Source organism: Magnolia sinica, chromosome 16 (assembly GCF_029962835.1).
Source record: "Magnolia sinica isolate HGM2019 chromosome 16, MsV1, whole genome shotgun sequence".
Taxonomy (NCBI): domain Eukaryota; kingdom Viridiplantae; phylum Streptophyta; class Magnoliopsida; order Magnoliales; family Magnoliaceae; genus Magnolia; species Magnolia sinica.
Window position 1 is genome coordinate 70,056,315 of NC_080588.1, and position 14,652 is coordinate 70,070,966.

A 14,652-nucleotide genomic window follows, 5' to 3' on the forward strand; every position below is an offset into this window, starting at 1 on the left:
ATGACACTGATGGACGGTTAGGATCTTCGAGCCTGGGATATTCTTGCAGCATAGCCCATCAGATTAACGATATAGATTGAAGAACCAATAGGCCCACTTGGCAAGCATGTTCATCAATGCATAAGGTGACTTGGCAATGGAGATGATCATATGCAAATTTCAAGCTGGTCTGCTCATCAGGTGAGACAAATCCAATTGGAGAACGCGGACATATGAGCGAATTACAAGTGGGGCCTACCTAAGTTTCGGATCTGGATGATATTCGGTTTTCCCTTCATCCTAGTGCCACTCACCTTATGAACGGCTTGGATGACATAAAAACAACAGGGTGAGTCCCACGAATATTTCAATGGTGGGCATCACATCCCCACTGTTCCATATGATGTGGCCCACCTGAGTTTTGGATCAGCTTGATTTGGGCTTATGTCCTAACATGAGTTCGTGCAGATGATGGACAGATTGGATGTCACACATACATCACATTCCCACACGCCTGTAAGCATGGTATGTGTAAGGTTGTTGACCTAAGGCCAACGAAAAAGTCAAAGCGTTATTTCTTCGTATGTGGGGCCCACGTGTAGAAGAAGCTCGTTGAATCTTCAACACTCTTTCATCCGCTCCTATAAAAGGGAGGGCCATCTTCTCATCCACGCCACACAGATTCTCTTGAAAGAGCATCATTTTGTTGGAGTTTGGAATTTTTGATCAGCTGTCTAACGAACTCGTTCCAAGTACTAAGGCAATATGAAGGTACGTTTTGAAATCTCGGATCACTCAAATATCATTTTTCTTTTATTATTGATTATTTCTTCGTAATCTGATTTGCCTCTTGTGAATTATTCTGTGTTTTGAGGAGGGAGAGAGAGAGAGAGAGAGAGAGAGAGAGAGAGAGAGAGAGAGAGAGAGTGCAAATTGCTGAAGGTGTTTGGATGATCTTATTTGTGCAGCAAAAGATAGTCTTGAAGGTTCAGATGAATTGCCAGAAATGCAGAACCAAGGCAATGGAGATAGCTGCGTCTACAGAAGGTGATTATCGTTAAATTCATTTTATGTGGTGCAATTATTATTATTATTTTAATTCATTTCCAGTTCAGTACATTTAAACGGGCAGATTTGCCAACATGTGTGGTTTCTGCATGCATGTTTGTGATTCACTCACTGGCATGCCAGTGATCATGTCATGCATGTATGAACTACCTCGGTACATCAGAACTGCATCTGTCTGCAGTCTTAAACATGGCATACATGTTCAGGCACACATGATTGTTTCTTTCGGGGCACAAGAACGTTGCCCGAATTGTCAAAATACGGTGAATGTGTCCTGATATACATTCTCAGTGGCATGAACAAAGCATCCAATGTACGGAAAGTATGCCAAAATGAAAATGTCATCATGAATGTTTTAATTTTTTATATCTTATCATTACATTTCATGGATTTTAGATGGTCTGAATTAACAAAAGTAAATGAATTCCCCACGCTGATCATCAAGGAAATACAAGAATTCTTATGGATACTTATGAACAATATTTAAATTCGTGATCTCAAAGTTATGAGCCCTGGGAGCTATCAAACTGCTCTACCCTACATGGAAGAAATAGGAAGCAATGTACTAATCACAATTGAATATGACTCTCTCTCTATCTCTCTCTTTGTATGTGTGTGTGTCTATATATATATATATAGTCATTTTATTGTTTTGCACAAGGAACTAATGTTTTCAGGAAAAAAAAAAAAACTTTTAAACCTATCAAAGACGTGCATAGGCAGATCTAGATGTGCCAGAGAAAGGGAGATATTCCTTTCATTTGTCAAATGGTAGAATAAATAAGCTTAAAATATTCTTAATTTTTATGAGTTTTGGTTGGGCAAGTTGCTCCCTTATACCACAGTAGGTTTTCAACCCAACTGCACCCTAAGATTGATCTGAACCGTTCATGTTTTCATTATACCATTAGTATCATGAATTTGAATATAGACCGTGAACTATTCATCTTTGTACACAACTATGGATTTAACAAATGTTTAGTGTTGCCTAGATGGCATAAGAATACAGACAACGAATATTTCAGATCATCATTTAAGATACACTCTGAGGGTGGAAATCAATCCCCATGCACTCTAACAAAACACTTATTTATATAATAATATCCCTCGACTTCATCAATTAAATTACTTATTTTAATAATAAGGAATGATTATGGAGTTAATTAAAATGATTAAGACAGCCTTGCAGAGCGTCTGTCAGCATGGCATATGGGTGCAAGATCCAAGACGTTCGTCAATTGTCTGATCTTCTAAGTTCCCTGACTCAAAATAAGTATGGTGATCCACATTGTACGTGTACAAGCCTGATTTTTATCTACACTGTATGCCACCTGATCAACATCTTGGATCTCACGCCCACTAGCTAGGAAGGTGGTGTAGATGGGCTACCTTATATACCCACATTCATACTTATCTAACCTCCATGAAACAATGTGGATCTGACCTGATCGGCATCTATAGAAAAGTCAATGGAAATTTTCCTTAAAATTTGTGGACGTTTTATCATTGCATAGAAGAAAAAAAAATATATGTACACACAAGGTTGAGATTTAAAATTATAAATTTTATTTAGATAACTAACTATAAATCTAGGAGAATTGATTATATTCTCCCAGTTGCATCGATCGGGACAGTTAGACACTCTAATCCATTGATCTAGACTGTTCATCAGGTCAAACGTGCATTTCCTAGGCTACCATTAAAACACCATACTGTTTAACAAATATTAACTATTTAATCAATGACCTCAAACATGGATGGTCAAGATCATTATGCAAAAGTAGTTTCAATCAACAAATTTGATAAAATGTATTTGTTGGGGACCTTAATGGATTACCATCACATCCATGGATTGGAAAAAGGGTGGATATATATAAAAATTAGCTCATATCAAAGATGGATTAGATAATCCATATAGAATATGATTAGGGTTACTTAGGGTTGTTGTCCTGCCCACTTTCTTTTTTCTAATTATATTAATAAAATAATCAAAGTCATCAAGGCCAGTCAATACATAATACACTCGCTCTAACGTCACTCTAATAATCTAATCCGTGTGATTTTTGCATCGTAACCTATGAATGTGTTCTGATTTCAAAGGACAATTCACATGGGCTGATTTGACTGTCCAAGTGAATCAATGCAACTAGGAGCACTAGAGCTTATGGCACTTTGCTAGCAGTATTGCATTTTTATAAATTAAGATATAAAAAATTATTAAGGCATTTTTTTTTCTCTTATGGTACATCCTATTACATATCCTGCTGGCCTGGATGGGCCATAGCCCCAAAGTCCTGATGACTAGACAATCTTAGACATCTAATCCCTTCAACTGAATGCAATCCTCTCCTCATTTGTTGGTAAAATAAAAATTACAATCCTGTCAGTTCAATCATCTGATTTTCACATGAGTTTTCTAATCTGATGCAGGTGTGATCTCGGTGACAATAGATGCGGAGAAAGAACAGGTCGTGGTGGTTGGAGAGGGAGTTGATTCCATTGTTCTGACGAGCCAGTTGAGGAAGAAGGTGGGCTACACAGATCTTATCAGTGTAGAAGAGGTGAAGCCAGAGGAGAAAAAGGAAGAGCCCAAAAAGCCGGAGCCCGAAAAGAACCCACCTCCATGTATACCGTATTGCCATCCGTATCCACATCCGTGTCCACAGTTCGTTGCATATGAGACTGTTTACGACCCAAACCCTAGTATTTGTTCTATCATGTGAAAGTATTTGTACGCGGTTGCCCATTTACACTCCACCCCATGTCGAAATAAATGAACTCTGAGATCTAAGCTATCCATTAGATGGGCCCCACCACGTACGTACCCTAGAGTAAAAATGGGGTTTGTCCATTAATCAGTTGAGCTACAGTTTGAGAAAGCCTTTCTGAGCAAATCTTTAGTTTCTAGTAACATGGACAACTTGATTATAGATTGGCCTGATTTCTAAGCCAGGGAATCATCATAGTGGGACCCACCTGAATGAGGGTATGGATCTCTTGTGCATCCATGTGAACCTTCAAGTTGTACTAGGAGAATGTATTCATGTTTCAAGTAGAAAGGTTTAGGACTCTTTTTTCTTTTTCTTTCTTTCTTTCTTTCTTTTTTTTCTTTTTTTTTTTTTCAATTCCCATTTCATTTTTGGAAGGATATGCTATTGTAGTTTGTTTGGAGATGTAGTCTTTCTTCAAATTGGCATTTGATATTGTTGGAAGTTTTGGAACCGAAATACTGATGGCCAGACAATGTTCACGGTTCAGTTCAATTTAGGAATATGGCCGTGATTCATCCACCATCCACCGAACATTGGCACACCTATCCTGTAGCAACCTATTGGATGGTGAGGATTATTTGACAATTGTGTGTTATGATCCATCGAGAATGGACATACAATGTGGAAGATCTAGAATGAGATAGATTTATTCAACTTGCAAATGCATGCGTCACCACCTATGTTTTGAGCTAATTTAAAAAATGAGCACGCTTTTAAACTCTTTCCTAGAACCTACCTCTCTTTTACACGGTTATGCACATTTTATTTTATTTTTTCTTTTAAAAAAGACTGAGATACCGTTGCTTGCTTTCATAGAATTTTTTTCATCTCCTGTCCCACTCTCCCACCTCTCTCTCCCGCCATGGATGAATGGGTTGATGATCTGAGCCCTCCCTTTTTGCGGGCCACCTGTGTATGAACAGTCGCACTGCTTCTTTTTTTTTTTGCTATCAAATAATCCTTTCCATCCAGTTTTGGAACTTCAACTGGATGACTAATCTCCATTGTTTTCTGTTGTGTGACGCACTCAATCTTTAAATCTGTGTCATTATTAGGTTGATGCCTTAAAATGAAAGGGCAAAGCAAATGGACAGGGTGGATTTCTGACAAGCATCCTGGTGGCCCCACCCAGCTTGCAACCGCTCTTACTGGGGATGAGATTGCGTCCTACCCTGCTTGTCTCTAGCCACGAAGGGGCAGTTCTGTGGCCGGGCCCACCATGATGTATATGTTTAGCCACGCTGTCCATCCCTTCTCTCATATCATTTTAAGGTATGTGCACAAAAATAAGGCAGATCCAAAGCTGAAGTGAACCACACCACATATCATGGTGGGCCAGCCACAGAACTGCCCGTTCGTGGCTAGAGACTGGCGGGGGTAGGACGCGATAGCGTCCTATTTGAAGTCTTATCTCTCTCTCTCTACCACCTTTAAGGGGAGAGTCTGGTCTCTCTTTCTGCACAGATGGGGTTGAAGGACATGACAATACCCCACCACAGGTGAGGCTCATCAAAAGTACCGAGTCGATTCGAGTTGGCACTGAGTCAGATCGAGAGATGAGGGATGGAGGGAGGGAGTGGAGAAGAAAGAGAAGAAGAGGAGGAGGAAGAGGGTGGTGATGGTGGTAGGTGGCTGCCAGATTTGGAAGAGGAGGATGAGGGAGGGAGAGATAGAGTTTGGGATCGGATCGAGGTCAAGTGCGGTGGGCAAGTTTAGAGATACTTAAAAATTAGATTTTTTTATACATATATACCCGAATCGGAGTCGAGTCAAGTTTTGAATCAAGTCGAGTCTAATGGATCGAGTTTCGGGTCGAGTCCTGTCGAGTTACTAGGTAACTCGGACTCGACTCGATTTGAGTTCAGATTGGGCGAAGCTTACTCGGTTTGGACCGACTCACCTATTCAATATGGATCGAGTCGGGTCCGAACGAGTCAGACAAGTCGAGTCGTCCAGTGCCCAGCTCTACCCATGTCCACCTGAGCCCAAGCCCTAAATATCCCCGTGGATAAATAATATCTTGGTGTGCCTCATGTATGAGAGGGAGAGAAAGCGAAAGAATAGAGAGAAAAGTAGATTTGGAAAAGACCTATCGGCCGGGCCAGGCCAGTTAGAACTATGTGAGCTAAGGCTGAGTCCGGCTGGATTGTAACTCCTGATTTAAGCCCGAGCCCAGCCTGATACAAAACCCGGCCCAATCGAGCTAAGCACGAAGGCCTGGTGGGACCACCCGACTCATTGACAGCACTAGTTGTAGGAGGTGCCGAATGAAGCAGATTGCGTCGGCTGGACAATAATCTGCTAGTCAGGGATCCGTGCGAGCTACCGTGATGTATGGGTTTTATCCATCCCGTCCATCCTTTTTTCCAAGATTATCTTAGGGTATGAGCCTAAAGGTAAGGCAGATCCAAGGCTCAAATGGACCACATAGTGGGGTCTGAATGCTCACCATTCAAAATTTCTTAGGAGCCGCTGTAAGTTTTTTTTTTTTATGAAGGTGATATTTTTGTTTTCCTTCATCCAAATCTACATGATCTTATGAATAGGATGGATGGCAAATAAACACCATAATGGCCCTAGGATGTTTTCCACCGTGTGAACACGCTGCCTCCTGTGTTGTGGTCCACTTGAGCTTTAGATCTGATTCGTTTCTAGGCCTATATCATAAAAGAATCTGGAAAAATAGATGGACAGTGTAGATAAAACCCATACATCACAGTGGTCCACACACAGAGCCCCGTCCTAGACAGATTATTCTCCTACAAGGAAATTAGGTGGTCACCTGCCTGTTGTGGGCCCACTTGAGTCTTGGATTGTTATTTTTGGCCTATGTCATAAAATGATTTGACTAAAGAGATGGATGGAATAGATTTCTCACAACCGTTAAGGTGAACGGGAATTTTCTGCGAATGACTTTTAGTAGTCAATCTGCTAACGACAAAGGAGTGGGTGTTCTGTCCTTCATTATCGCGTAGAAAAATTTTCCTCGTAGAAACTTCGCAAGAACCTTCCCTGTTTTTCTACTTTGGCGGGCACATGCAATGCACATGGAAAAAAGTGGGCCACCGTAAGGAAAGGGGAATGGAATTACTTTCTAATGACAGCGACCATTGGTATATAGTGGATCCATCTCACCGCGTGGTACATTGTCGAAGAAGAACTTATTAATCAAGACCATCTTTTTAGTCGTTATTACTGTAGATGGGACATGATTGAAATAATGAATCTGTCAGGTGATCATAGCCGTTGGATCAGTCGCTTCAAAGCAATGGTAGGAAAAGCAAAATGGTTAACAGACAACATTTGGTGGGTAATGTGGGGGAAAAAAAAAGAAGAAGAAAAAGAAGAGAAAAAGTTGTAATGGTCTTATAGGTTTTTTTTTTTAATACCACAAGCTATCCGTGATAGGGCCCACTACATGGATACAACCTCTTCCACGTGTACTATAGAGAGATGGTCCCTACAAAATTACACTCTGGAAATACAATTGGATTAATTCTGTAATAAATGGTATAAAATCTCAAATACAATTGCAAATATGTAATTTAGTGAAGGTTATTCTAGAAATATGCAAGTGGAGATGTTAATGAGAGAGGTGCTACTTGACCATGTGCAGTGAGGGCCACACAAGCAGTACATACATTTGATGCTATGTAAATGGGCCCCTGCAAAATGGAAATTTATCAGGACCACTCATATATCTTAGGGTATGGACGGTGTTCTCTTCCACTATTCTAGACTTGGGTAGACATAGACTCAAGACCTTGAAGAAATCAAGGTTTGGCACACTCAATATCACGTGTGAAAGGACATTAAACGTACAATATACGTTTCGGGTCAATGATATAATCTTTCTCACGACCAAGAAATTTTTTTTTGGTTTTTTTTTTTTTTTAATAGAAGGAGAGATGTACATCCATTCAGGCAGGGCCAACCCGAACAAGAAAGAGCCCGCGACACAAGGAAAAGACAACCCGATAAAAAACACCAACAGGAAGCCCCTGCAGCATCACAGCCACCAAAAAACCAACCAGGCGCCCCTACCAGAAGAAGACGAAGCTAAGATCCCTTGTACAAAGAAACCAAAAGGCATCGGCACAACCCGAGTGGACCCCAGGCCAATCCTATCAAGGAATACCAAACCTCTAATTGGCGCAGGGAGGTCACGCACCCGGTCAAAAACCTGCGAGGATTGGCTGCCACTACCCATTCAGGCCAGCTAAGCTCCCCTATACACAGAAGGCGACTTGACTCTAACGTCTCCACATCGGTTAAAAATGCAAAGACTAGCTTGGCCTAACATCAAATCATTGATATTAACTATCCATTAAGTTGCACCCACTATTCATAGAAAAATTGACACCTTTTAGTGGAATTTTCAACGTGAACAATCCACTTGACGGAGTCCACTCAGCATCTCCTAGCTAGGAATCATTTTGAACAGACGACTAATCACCATATCCAGGGCTCGGCAAACTGATGGTCTAGATCAATGATCAGATTATTAACCTGTTATATGGTCCTGAGTGCTTAATAGAAGTCCTACACCAAATAAATTTCTTCCTTACAATAGACTTCATTAGTACATTTGGTATGTTATTGTTGGTGTAAAGATTCTCGATCAACTTGTAAAGATTCCTGCTTCTCTTTGCTTTCATAATTGTGAGCGTCCCTTTTAAAACATTCAGGATACTTTCATAACCAACTCACTTACACTCAAGTATATCTAAAGTTCTCAAAGAGATCAAAATACTCTTCAAATTATTACGAAACATGCCTCACATTAGAAGAATGTCACAAAAGATTGTGCAACCAAAAAACGGTTACGAGAGATGGTAAACCCTAGCTTTTCCTTCAAAACCCTCGAATATTCATGCTAGGCTCCAAAATCTACAAATCTACTCCCTAGCTCTAACTCTAATTGGAATTAGGAGGGTATTTATATACTTCCGTATATGATTAAAAATAAAACACGTACTTACTCGATCCGTCGGTTGGACCAATAGGAATCAACTCACATCTATCCATTCAAACAAAAAATGTGCAAAAGTAGATAGCATGCATCCGAGAATTCACTCACTAATTCGGTCGAGTGGAGACTATGGTCATCTTTGCCCTAGGATTAAAGGCACTTGATCAACACCACACGTTAAAAATTGTGTTATATAGTATGTTGTCTATTTTGCGAAGAGAAAATCAATGCGTTTTGTGTGCTGGAGTCATCAGTGCTAATAGGGACCAATGAGAAGCGACAACACTGAATTTTCCTGTGCGATGATCCGCACTCATAAATGGCCAAACAACACATACCTAGAGCTGTACACGAGTCGATTCAAGTCAAGCTTAGCACAGCTCAGCTCGGCTCACCAGTAGCTAACCCCAGCTCGAGCTCGGCTCAGTTCACTCCTCGAGCCTAACTGGCCAACTCGGTTCAGTTCGGTTAGCAACTCGGGTCAGTTCAATTTCTCAAATACATAGAGTGCTTATTCAATTTATCAAAGAATGCAAAACAGTAACATCAGTTTACAAGTATTTCATCAAACACTTGGTGGGCAACTTCAAAACCAAAGATATGAGAACAATTTTATAATGTAAAGTTTTTTTTTTTTTTGGAGTAATTTGTTTCATATCCATTCATTCCTCGCCACTAGCCGATCCCGCGAAGAATGCATGCACCCAAAACAACACATCATTGAGTCATTTCATCAAACACTTGGCGAGCAACATCAATATTAAAATAATCGAGCCACCGAGCCGATTCGATCCAAGTCGATTCAAGTTGAGGTTTGATCTAAGTCGAGTCAAGCACGGGCAAGCTTGAACTCGGCTCGAAATTTTTTTCAAGCATAAGAAACCAGCTGAACTCAGTCCGAATCAAATTTCGAGTCGAGGCGAGTTGAGCTTTTCTAAGTCGAGTCGAGTGAACTGACCAAGCTAACTCGACTCGTGTACAGCTGTACACATACCTTTTGTGTGGGACATCTAAAGAGTGCGTGATTTCAGACCGACGCGAGATCGGACCCCACCCCGAATACCTGACCCGACTGTCCATGTAGATGGGTTATATCCTATAAATGTGCCATTCAAATCCTCGGTTGATCGACCAACTCATCTTGAATGCAGACCGTTGGTTTCACTCCTCAAAATTGTTTGTTCCTTTGTGCATATATGGCCCACTTGATCAACATATCAGTTCGGAGCAATCAAGAGGGAAACAGGGATTTTATCAATTTTGAAGCTGGGCCGGATCATGCCTGGGCCCAATCAAAATTTCATGTCAGTGCTTGGTTAGGCCATGACCGGCTTCGGCCTTGGGTCTTAAGTGTGTCCGGGAGGGCCCGGGCCTTGGCTAGCTACGGGCCAAACCCGGCCATTGCAACTTGCCAATCGTCCATACTCAATATGCATGGTGGCCACGTGGTGGGTATACCATAGAGATTCTTCCACATATCCATCATCACAGAGCTTAGATTTCCCACACGCCTGCCGTGATGGCATGTGCGTTGCTTGTAAAGGCATGTGCGGAGAAGGATGGATGTTGGGGTTTCCAAACCTCTTTTAAGAAGAAGGTAAAAACCCCTTAAGGTCTTGAGGCAGCTGTGCATACTTGTCAAAGACAGTTTCATCTCTACAAGTCATGTAGATATGACTTGTAGTATTGTGGGGCCTGAGTTTAGAAGAAGTCCGCGTGAATCTTCACCGCTCTTTCATCCCCCTTCTATAAAAGGGGGGGTCATCTCCTCAATTGGAGTACAGTAAGGTTCTCAAGGAAAAGCTGCGTTTTGTTGGGGTTCGGAAATTCTGTGTGGCTCTCCAACATCTTGTTCTAAGTAGTAGAGAATATGAAGGTATGTTTTGCATCTTAGGATACCCAAAAAAAAAAAAAAAGGAAGGAAGAAAAAAAAAACCATCTTCGTCCATTAATGGGAATTAAATATAAGAAGAAAAGATTTATTTTTGGGTAATTTCATTTGGGTCTTGTGAAATATTCTTTGTTCTGATGTGTATGTGTGCAGGGACGGAAACTAGTCTAGGTTTTTAACTTGGTCTTGTTTGTACAGAAAAAGATAGTACTGAAAGTCCACATGAATTGCGAGAAATGTCGAAAGAAGGCATTGAAGGCTGCATCTATACAAGGTGACTAGCACTAAACTCCTTTTCTTTCAAATAATTAGTTATTCTCTTGTAATTTAAAGTCATTTTGGACAAAAAATTCATGCATGTGACGTGGAAGTATAATACAATGTTTTTTAGAAGAATTCATTTTATTTTTCAAGTTTAATAGTGTTGTTCTAGGTTGGAAAGTGAAAATAAATGTAAAATGCTTATAAACTATTCCTCTCATAATAATCTAACTCTAGCTTATACATGTTAACTGGTCAATCTCACTAAGAGTTCTAAGCTATCACCTCGACTTGGAAAAGAATTTAAGTCATTGTCATTAATACTAATGTATTTTAATTTCATTGTGTTGTGAATGCATCGTGCAGCAGTATGTGACTGAAACATGAATGTATTAATACTAAGAGGGATGAAACTTCCATGATCCCAACATCAACATGGAATGTATTAATACTGTCCGGATAAGTGAAACTTCAGCAACTAGTACGGTACCCTCATCAGGTGAGCACAACTATCAAAACAAATGGATGGTTGGAAAAAGTTGGCTAAGATTGCTCTCAGCCGTCCATGCACCCATTTCAAACATTGTGATCCACATGTTAAATAGACTAGCTTGTCATTTGTGTGAGAAATCTAAGTTGGAACCACCTAATAAATTAATGACCTGGTTCTTTCTTTCTTTTTTCTTTCTTTTTTAAAACCAAAATCTCATTCATATATATTCCTGGACAGAAAAGCTATACAATCTCTAGGCACATTCGGCCCCCTCTCGGAAAAAAGGACGGAGATCTTGTGCCATGCACCATCAGACCATTTGGATGGGTGGTTTTAAATTAGTGCATGTGAGGATGCAGATTGGGTAGAATTTGATGGATGGCAGAATATTGTCGAAGCTGAGCCCTTGTAAAATATAGTTCAGTCAAGTATGACTATCTCTGACAGTTACCTGCCATCCAATAAAATCTAGTCTGGCATCCTTAGAAAAGTCGGCCATAAAATATCCTAGTAATATCTCGTGGATCAGCTGTCCACACAAATATGAGATTTTACGATTACTATGTAATTAAAGTATATGGATTAGACACATAAAAATGATTAAGACCATGTGTGTACTAATTTGGTTTTCCACCATGTGGACGCGTAGTATCTCAAACAATCCTAATGATTAGATGGTCTCAGCCATGTAATCACTTCAATTGAGTGTGACCCATCAATCATTTCACGGTAGAAAAGTCTTATATGAACCAAAGTATCCAATGATTTAACTTTGAAATAAGTTATCCGATGCTGATGCAGGCGTATCTAAGGTGGAGATTGGAGGGAAGGAACAAGAACAGATTGTGGTGGAAGCAGAGGGAGTTTGTCCTGCTAAGCTGGCTAGGCTTTTGCAGAAGAAGTTGGGCCACGCAGAAATAATGACCGTAGAAGAGGTGAAGCCAAAGCAAGAAAAGAAGGAGCCCAAAAAAGATGACCCACCTCAATGGACACAACATTACTATCAATATCCACAGTACGTTGCGGGATATCAGACCGTTTACGAACCAAGTCCTGGTGTTTGTTCTCTCATGTGAGGGTATGTCTGATTTTTCTGTATTTGTGTTCTTCATCTATTTCCTTACAAATGTGGTGTAGGTTATACTAGGACGAACTTCTCTAAGCATGTAGAGGGGAGCCCATCTACTGGCCACCCTATGTCCCCAAGTGTCACACGTGGTGTGAGATCCAAGCCGTCCATTAGATGGATCTCACCGTGAAGAAACCCATTACTATAAAAAGTTTGCTGGTCCACCTGATGAATCGAGCTACAGTTTACTAAACAAATAGATGGCCAAATAAGCTTTTCTAAGCCATTCATTTGCTTGCTAGATTAGTGGATTGGCTTTATTTTTGGTACCATGGCCCAAAATACTGGGGGTAAAGCTATGTTGATATAGTTTATTACCATTTCTAAGTGGTGGTGATCTATCCACGTATACACGGCATAGTGTCATACGGGAATGACAATTCCAAATGTCTGACCCTTGGGACGTCTACCGTTGGTCACAGACAAAAATCGAATGGACTAGACGATCTAACCCATCTGATTTCACCCGTTGAATTGATATCCATGAATTTTTATTTTTATTTTTTTTAAAAAAAAAAAAACACTATCCAAAAGCAGCCAACCATTGGATGGTTAGAATAGCTTGATATCTGTGTGGGTTATGATCCATCCACTTGATACTACCATTTGGATGATATGGAACAAACTCCAGATGCATGGCAGATGATATATTCATCACCGATTAGAAAACGATGTTCCGTTGCTATTTTGTTTAAGGTCAAGATGCTACCAGAAGAGGAATTAGATAGTCATGATAGACGCGGATTAGCTACTGATGGCTTCAGTAGGCAGGTTCCCTACTGAAGTGACGTCACCAAGTTCTGTGGGCCCCACCATGATGTATTGTATGTGTTGTATCCACACCGTCCATTAATTTGGCGAGATCATTTTAGGGCATTTGAACCAAAACAAAGCAGATCCAAAGCTCAGGTGGAACCCATACATGAACTAAGGAAAACACAAGTATCTGCTTAATGGAAAAGTTATGTGGCTCCTAAGAAGTTTTTAACAGTAGGTGTTCAATCCTTACTGTTTTCTGTAGTGGGTTAACTTGAGCTTTGGATCCGTCTCTTTCTCTAGCTCATGCCATGAAATGATCTCGCCAAATGGATGGATGACGTGGATACAACACATACATCATGGTGGGGCCAATACAACTTAGTGACGTCGCTTCAGGCTATTGAAGCCGTTAGTAGTTAATCCGCGTCCAGACATGATGCGTCGTGGGGAAGAAATCGGAGTACGCTCTTATGGTACTAAGTAATCTCAGTTGGGCCCACGTTGAATGTATGTCGTCTATCCATGCCATCCATCCATCGTTCCATCTAATTTAAGGGGTTGAGGCCAAAATTGAAGCATGTCCAAAGATCAAGTGTATCATAACACTGGAAACAGTGGAGATAATGATTTCCACTGTTGAAACGTTTCTAGGCCCCATAGTGATGTTTATTTGTCATCCAACCTGTTCATGATATCATACAGACATGGATGAAATATATATATATATATATAAAAGCTTGATCCAAAACTTCTGTGGCCCCCAAGAATTTTTCAACGGTTGATGTTAAATTCAACTGTTTCCTGTGGTGTGGTCCATTTGAACATTGGATATGCCATATTTTTGGGCTCAAAAACTAAAATTGTCTGATAAACTGGATGGACAGAGCAGATAAAATAGATAAATCATGGTGGACCTCACAGAGTTTACTCAGTACGGTAAGCTCCTGTGGTGTGGTCCATTTGAACATTGGATATGCCATATTTTTGGGCTCAAGAACTAAAATTATCTGATAAATTGGATGGACAGAGCAGATAAAATAGATAAATCATGGTGGACCTCACAGAGTTTACTCAGTATGGTAAGCGTAGTGAGTCATGGGAAGCGGCATCAAGATCGGACCAGAACTGGACTTAAAGAGTCCTGATGCATCAAAGAGAATGATGTTCCAATGGACTGTAATGTACAGATGGGACTTGGGTCCAGCTCCATAGCTCAGTAGTAGATATACTCTTTTTGAACAGTGAGATCATAAGAAAAGAGTACCCATGTGGTGTGGGTGTGTCTCAATTTTGGGTGTGTGGATAAGCAAGAAGAGGAACTTATCAATC

The 14,652-nt window shown here is 40.5% G+C and overlaps 2 protein-coding genes across 2 annotated transcripts; both read left to right on the forward strand.

Annotated features, from left to right (window-relative positions):
* Window positions 1–653: 653 nt before the first annotated feature.
* On the forward strand, window positions 654–4,105 carry LOC131229314 (heavy metal-associated isoprenylated plant protein 16-like). The gene is made up of 3 exons (XM_058225239.1): window positions 654–750; window positions 948–1,026; window positions 3,478–4,105. The coding sequence occupies exons 1-3, from the start codon at window positions 745–747 to the stop codon at window positions 3,768–3,770; spliced, it is 378 nt and encodes a 125-aa protein (XP_058081222.1). The 5' UTR covers window positions 654–744; the 3' UTR covers window positions 3,771–4,105.
* A 6,657-nt stretch (window positions 4,106–10,762) lies between these two features.
* Window positions 10,763–13,641, forward strand: LOC131229315 (heavy metal-associated isoprenylated plant protein 47-like). The gene is made up of 2 exons (XM_058225240.1): window positions 10,763–10,955; window positions 12,237–13,641. Exons 1-2 carry the CDS (start codon window positions 10,904–10,906, stop codon window positions 12,509–12,511), a joined length of 327 nt encoding a protein of 108 aa, XP_058081223.1. The 5' UTR covers window positions 10,763–10,903; the 3' UTR covers window positions 12,512–13,641.
* The last annotated feature ends 1,011 nt before the right edge of the window (window positions 13,642–14,652 follow it).

Bases quoted from the DNA above. Each gene is read 5' to 3' on its own strand.
- LOC131229314 (XM_058225239.1), top strand. The intron at 1,027-3,477 runs GTGATTATCGTT...AATCTGATGCAG, and splicing joins GATAGCTGCGTCTACAGAAG to GTGTGATCTCGGTGACAATA.
- LOC131229315 (XM_058225240.1), top strand. From the start codon at position 10,904: ATGAATTGCGAGAAATGTCGAAAGAAGGCATTGAAGGCTGCATCTATA. The intron at 10,956-12,236 runs GTGACTAGCACT...ATGCTGATGCAG, and splicing joins GAAGGCTGCATCTATACAAG to GCGTATCTAAGGTGGAGATT.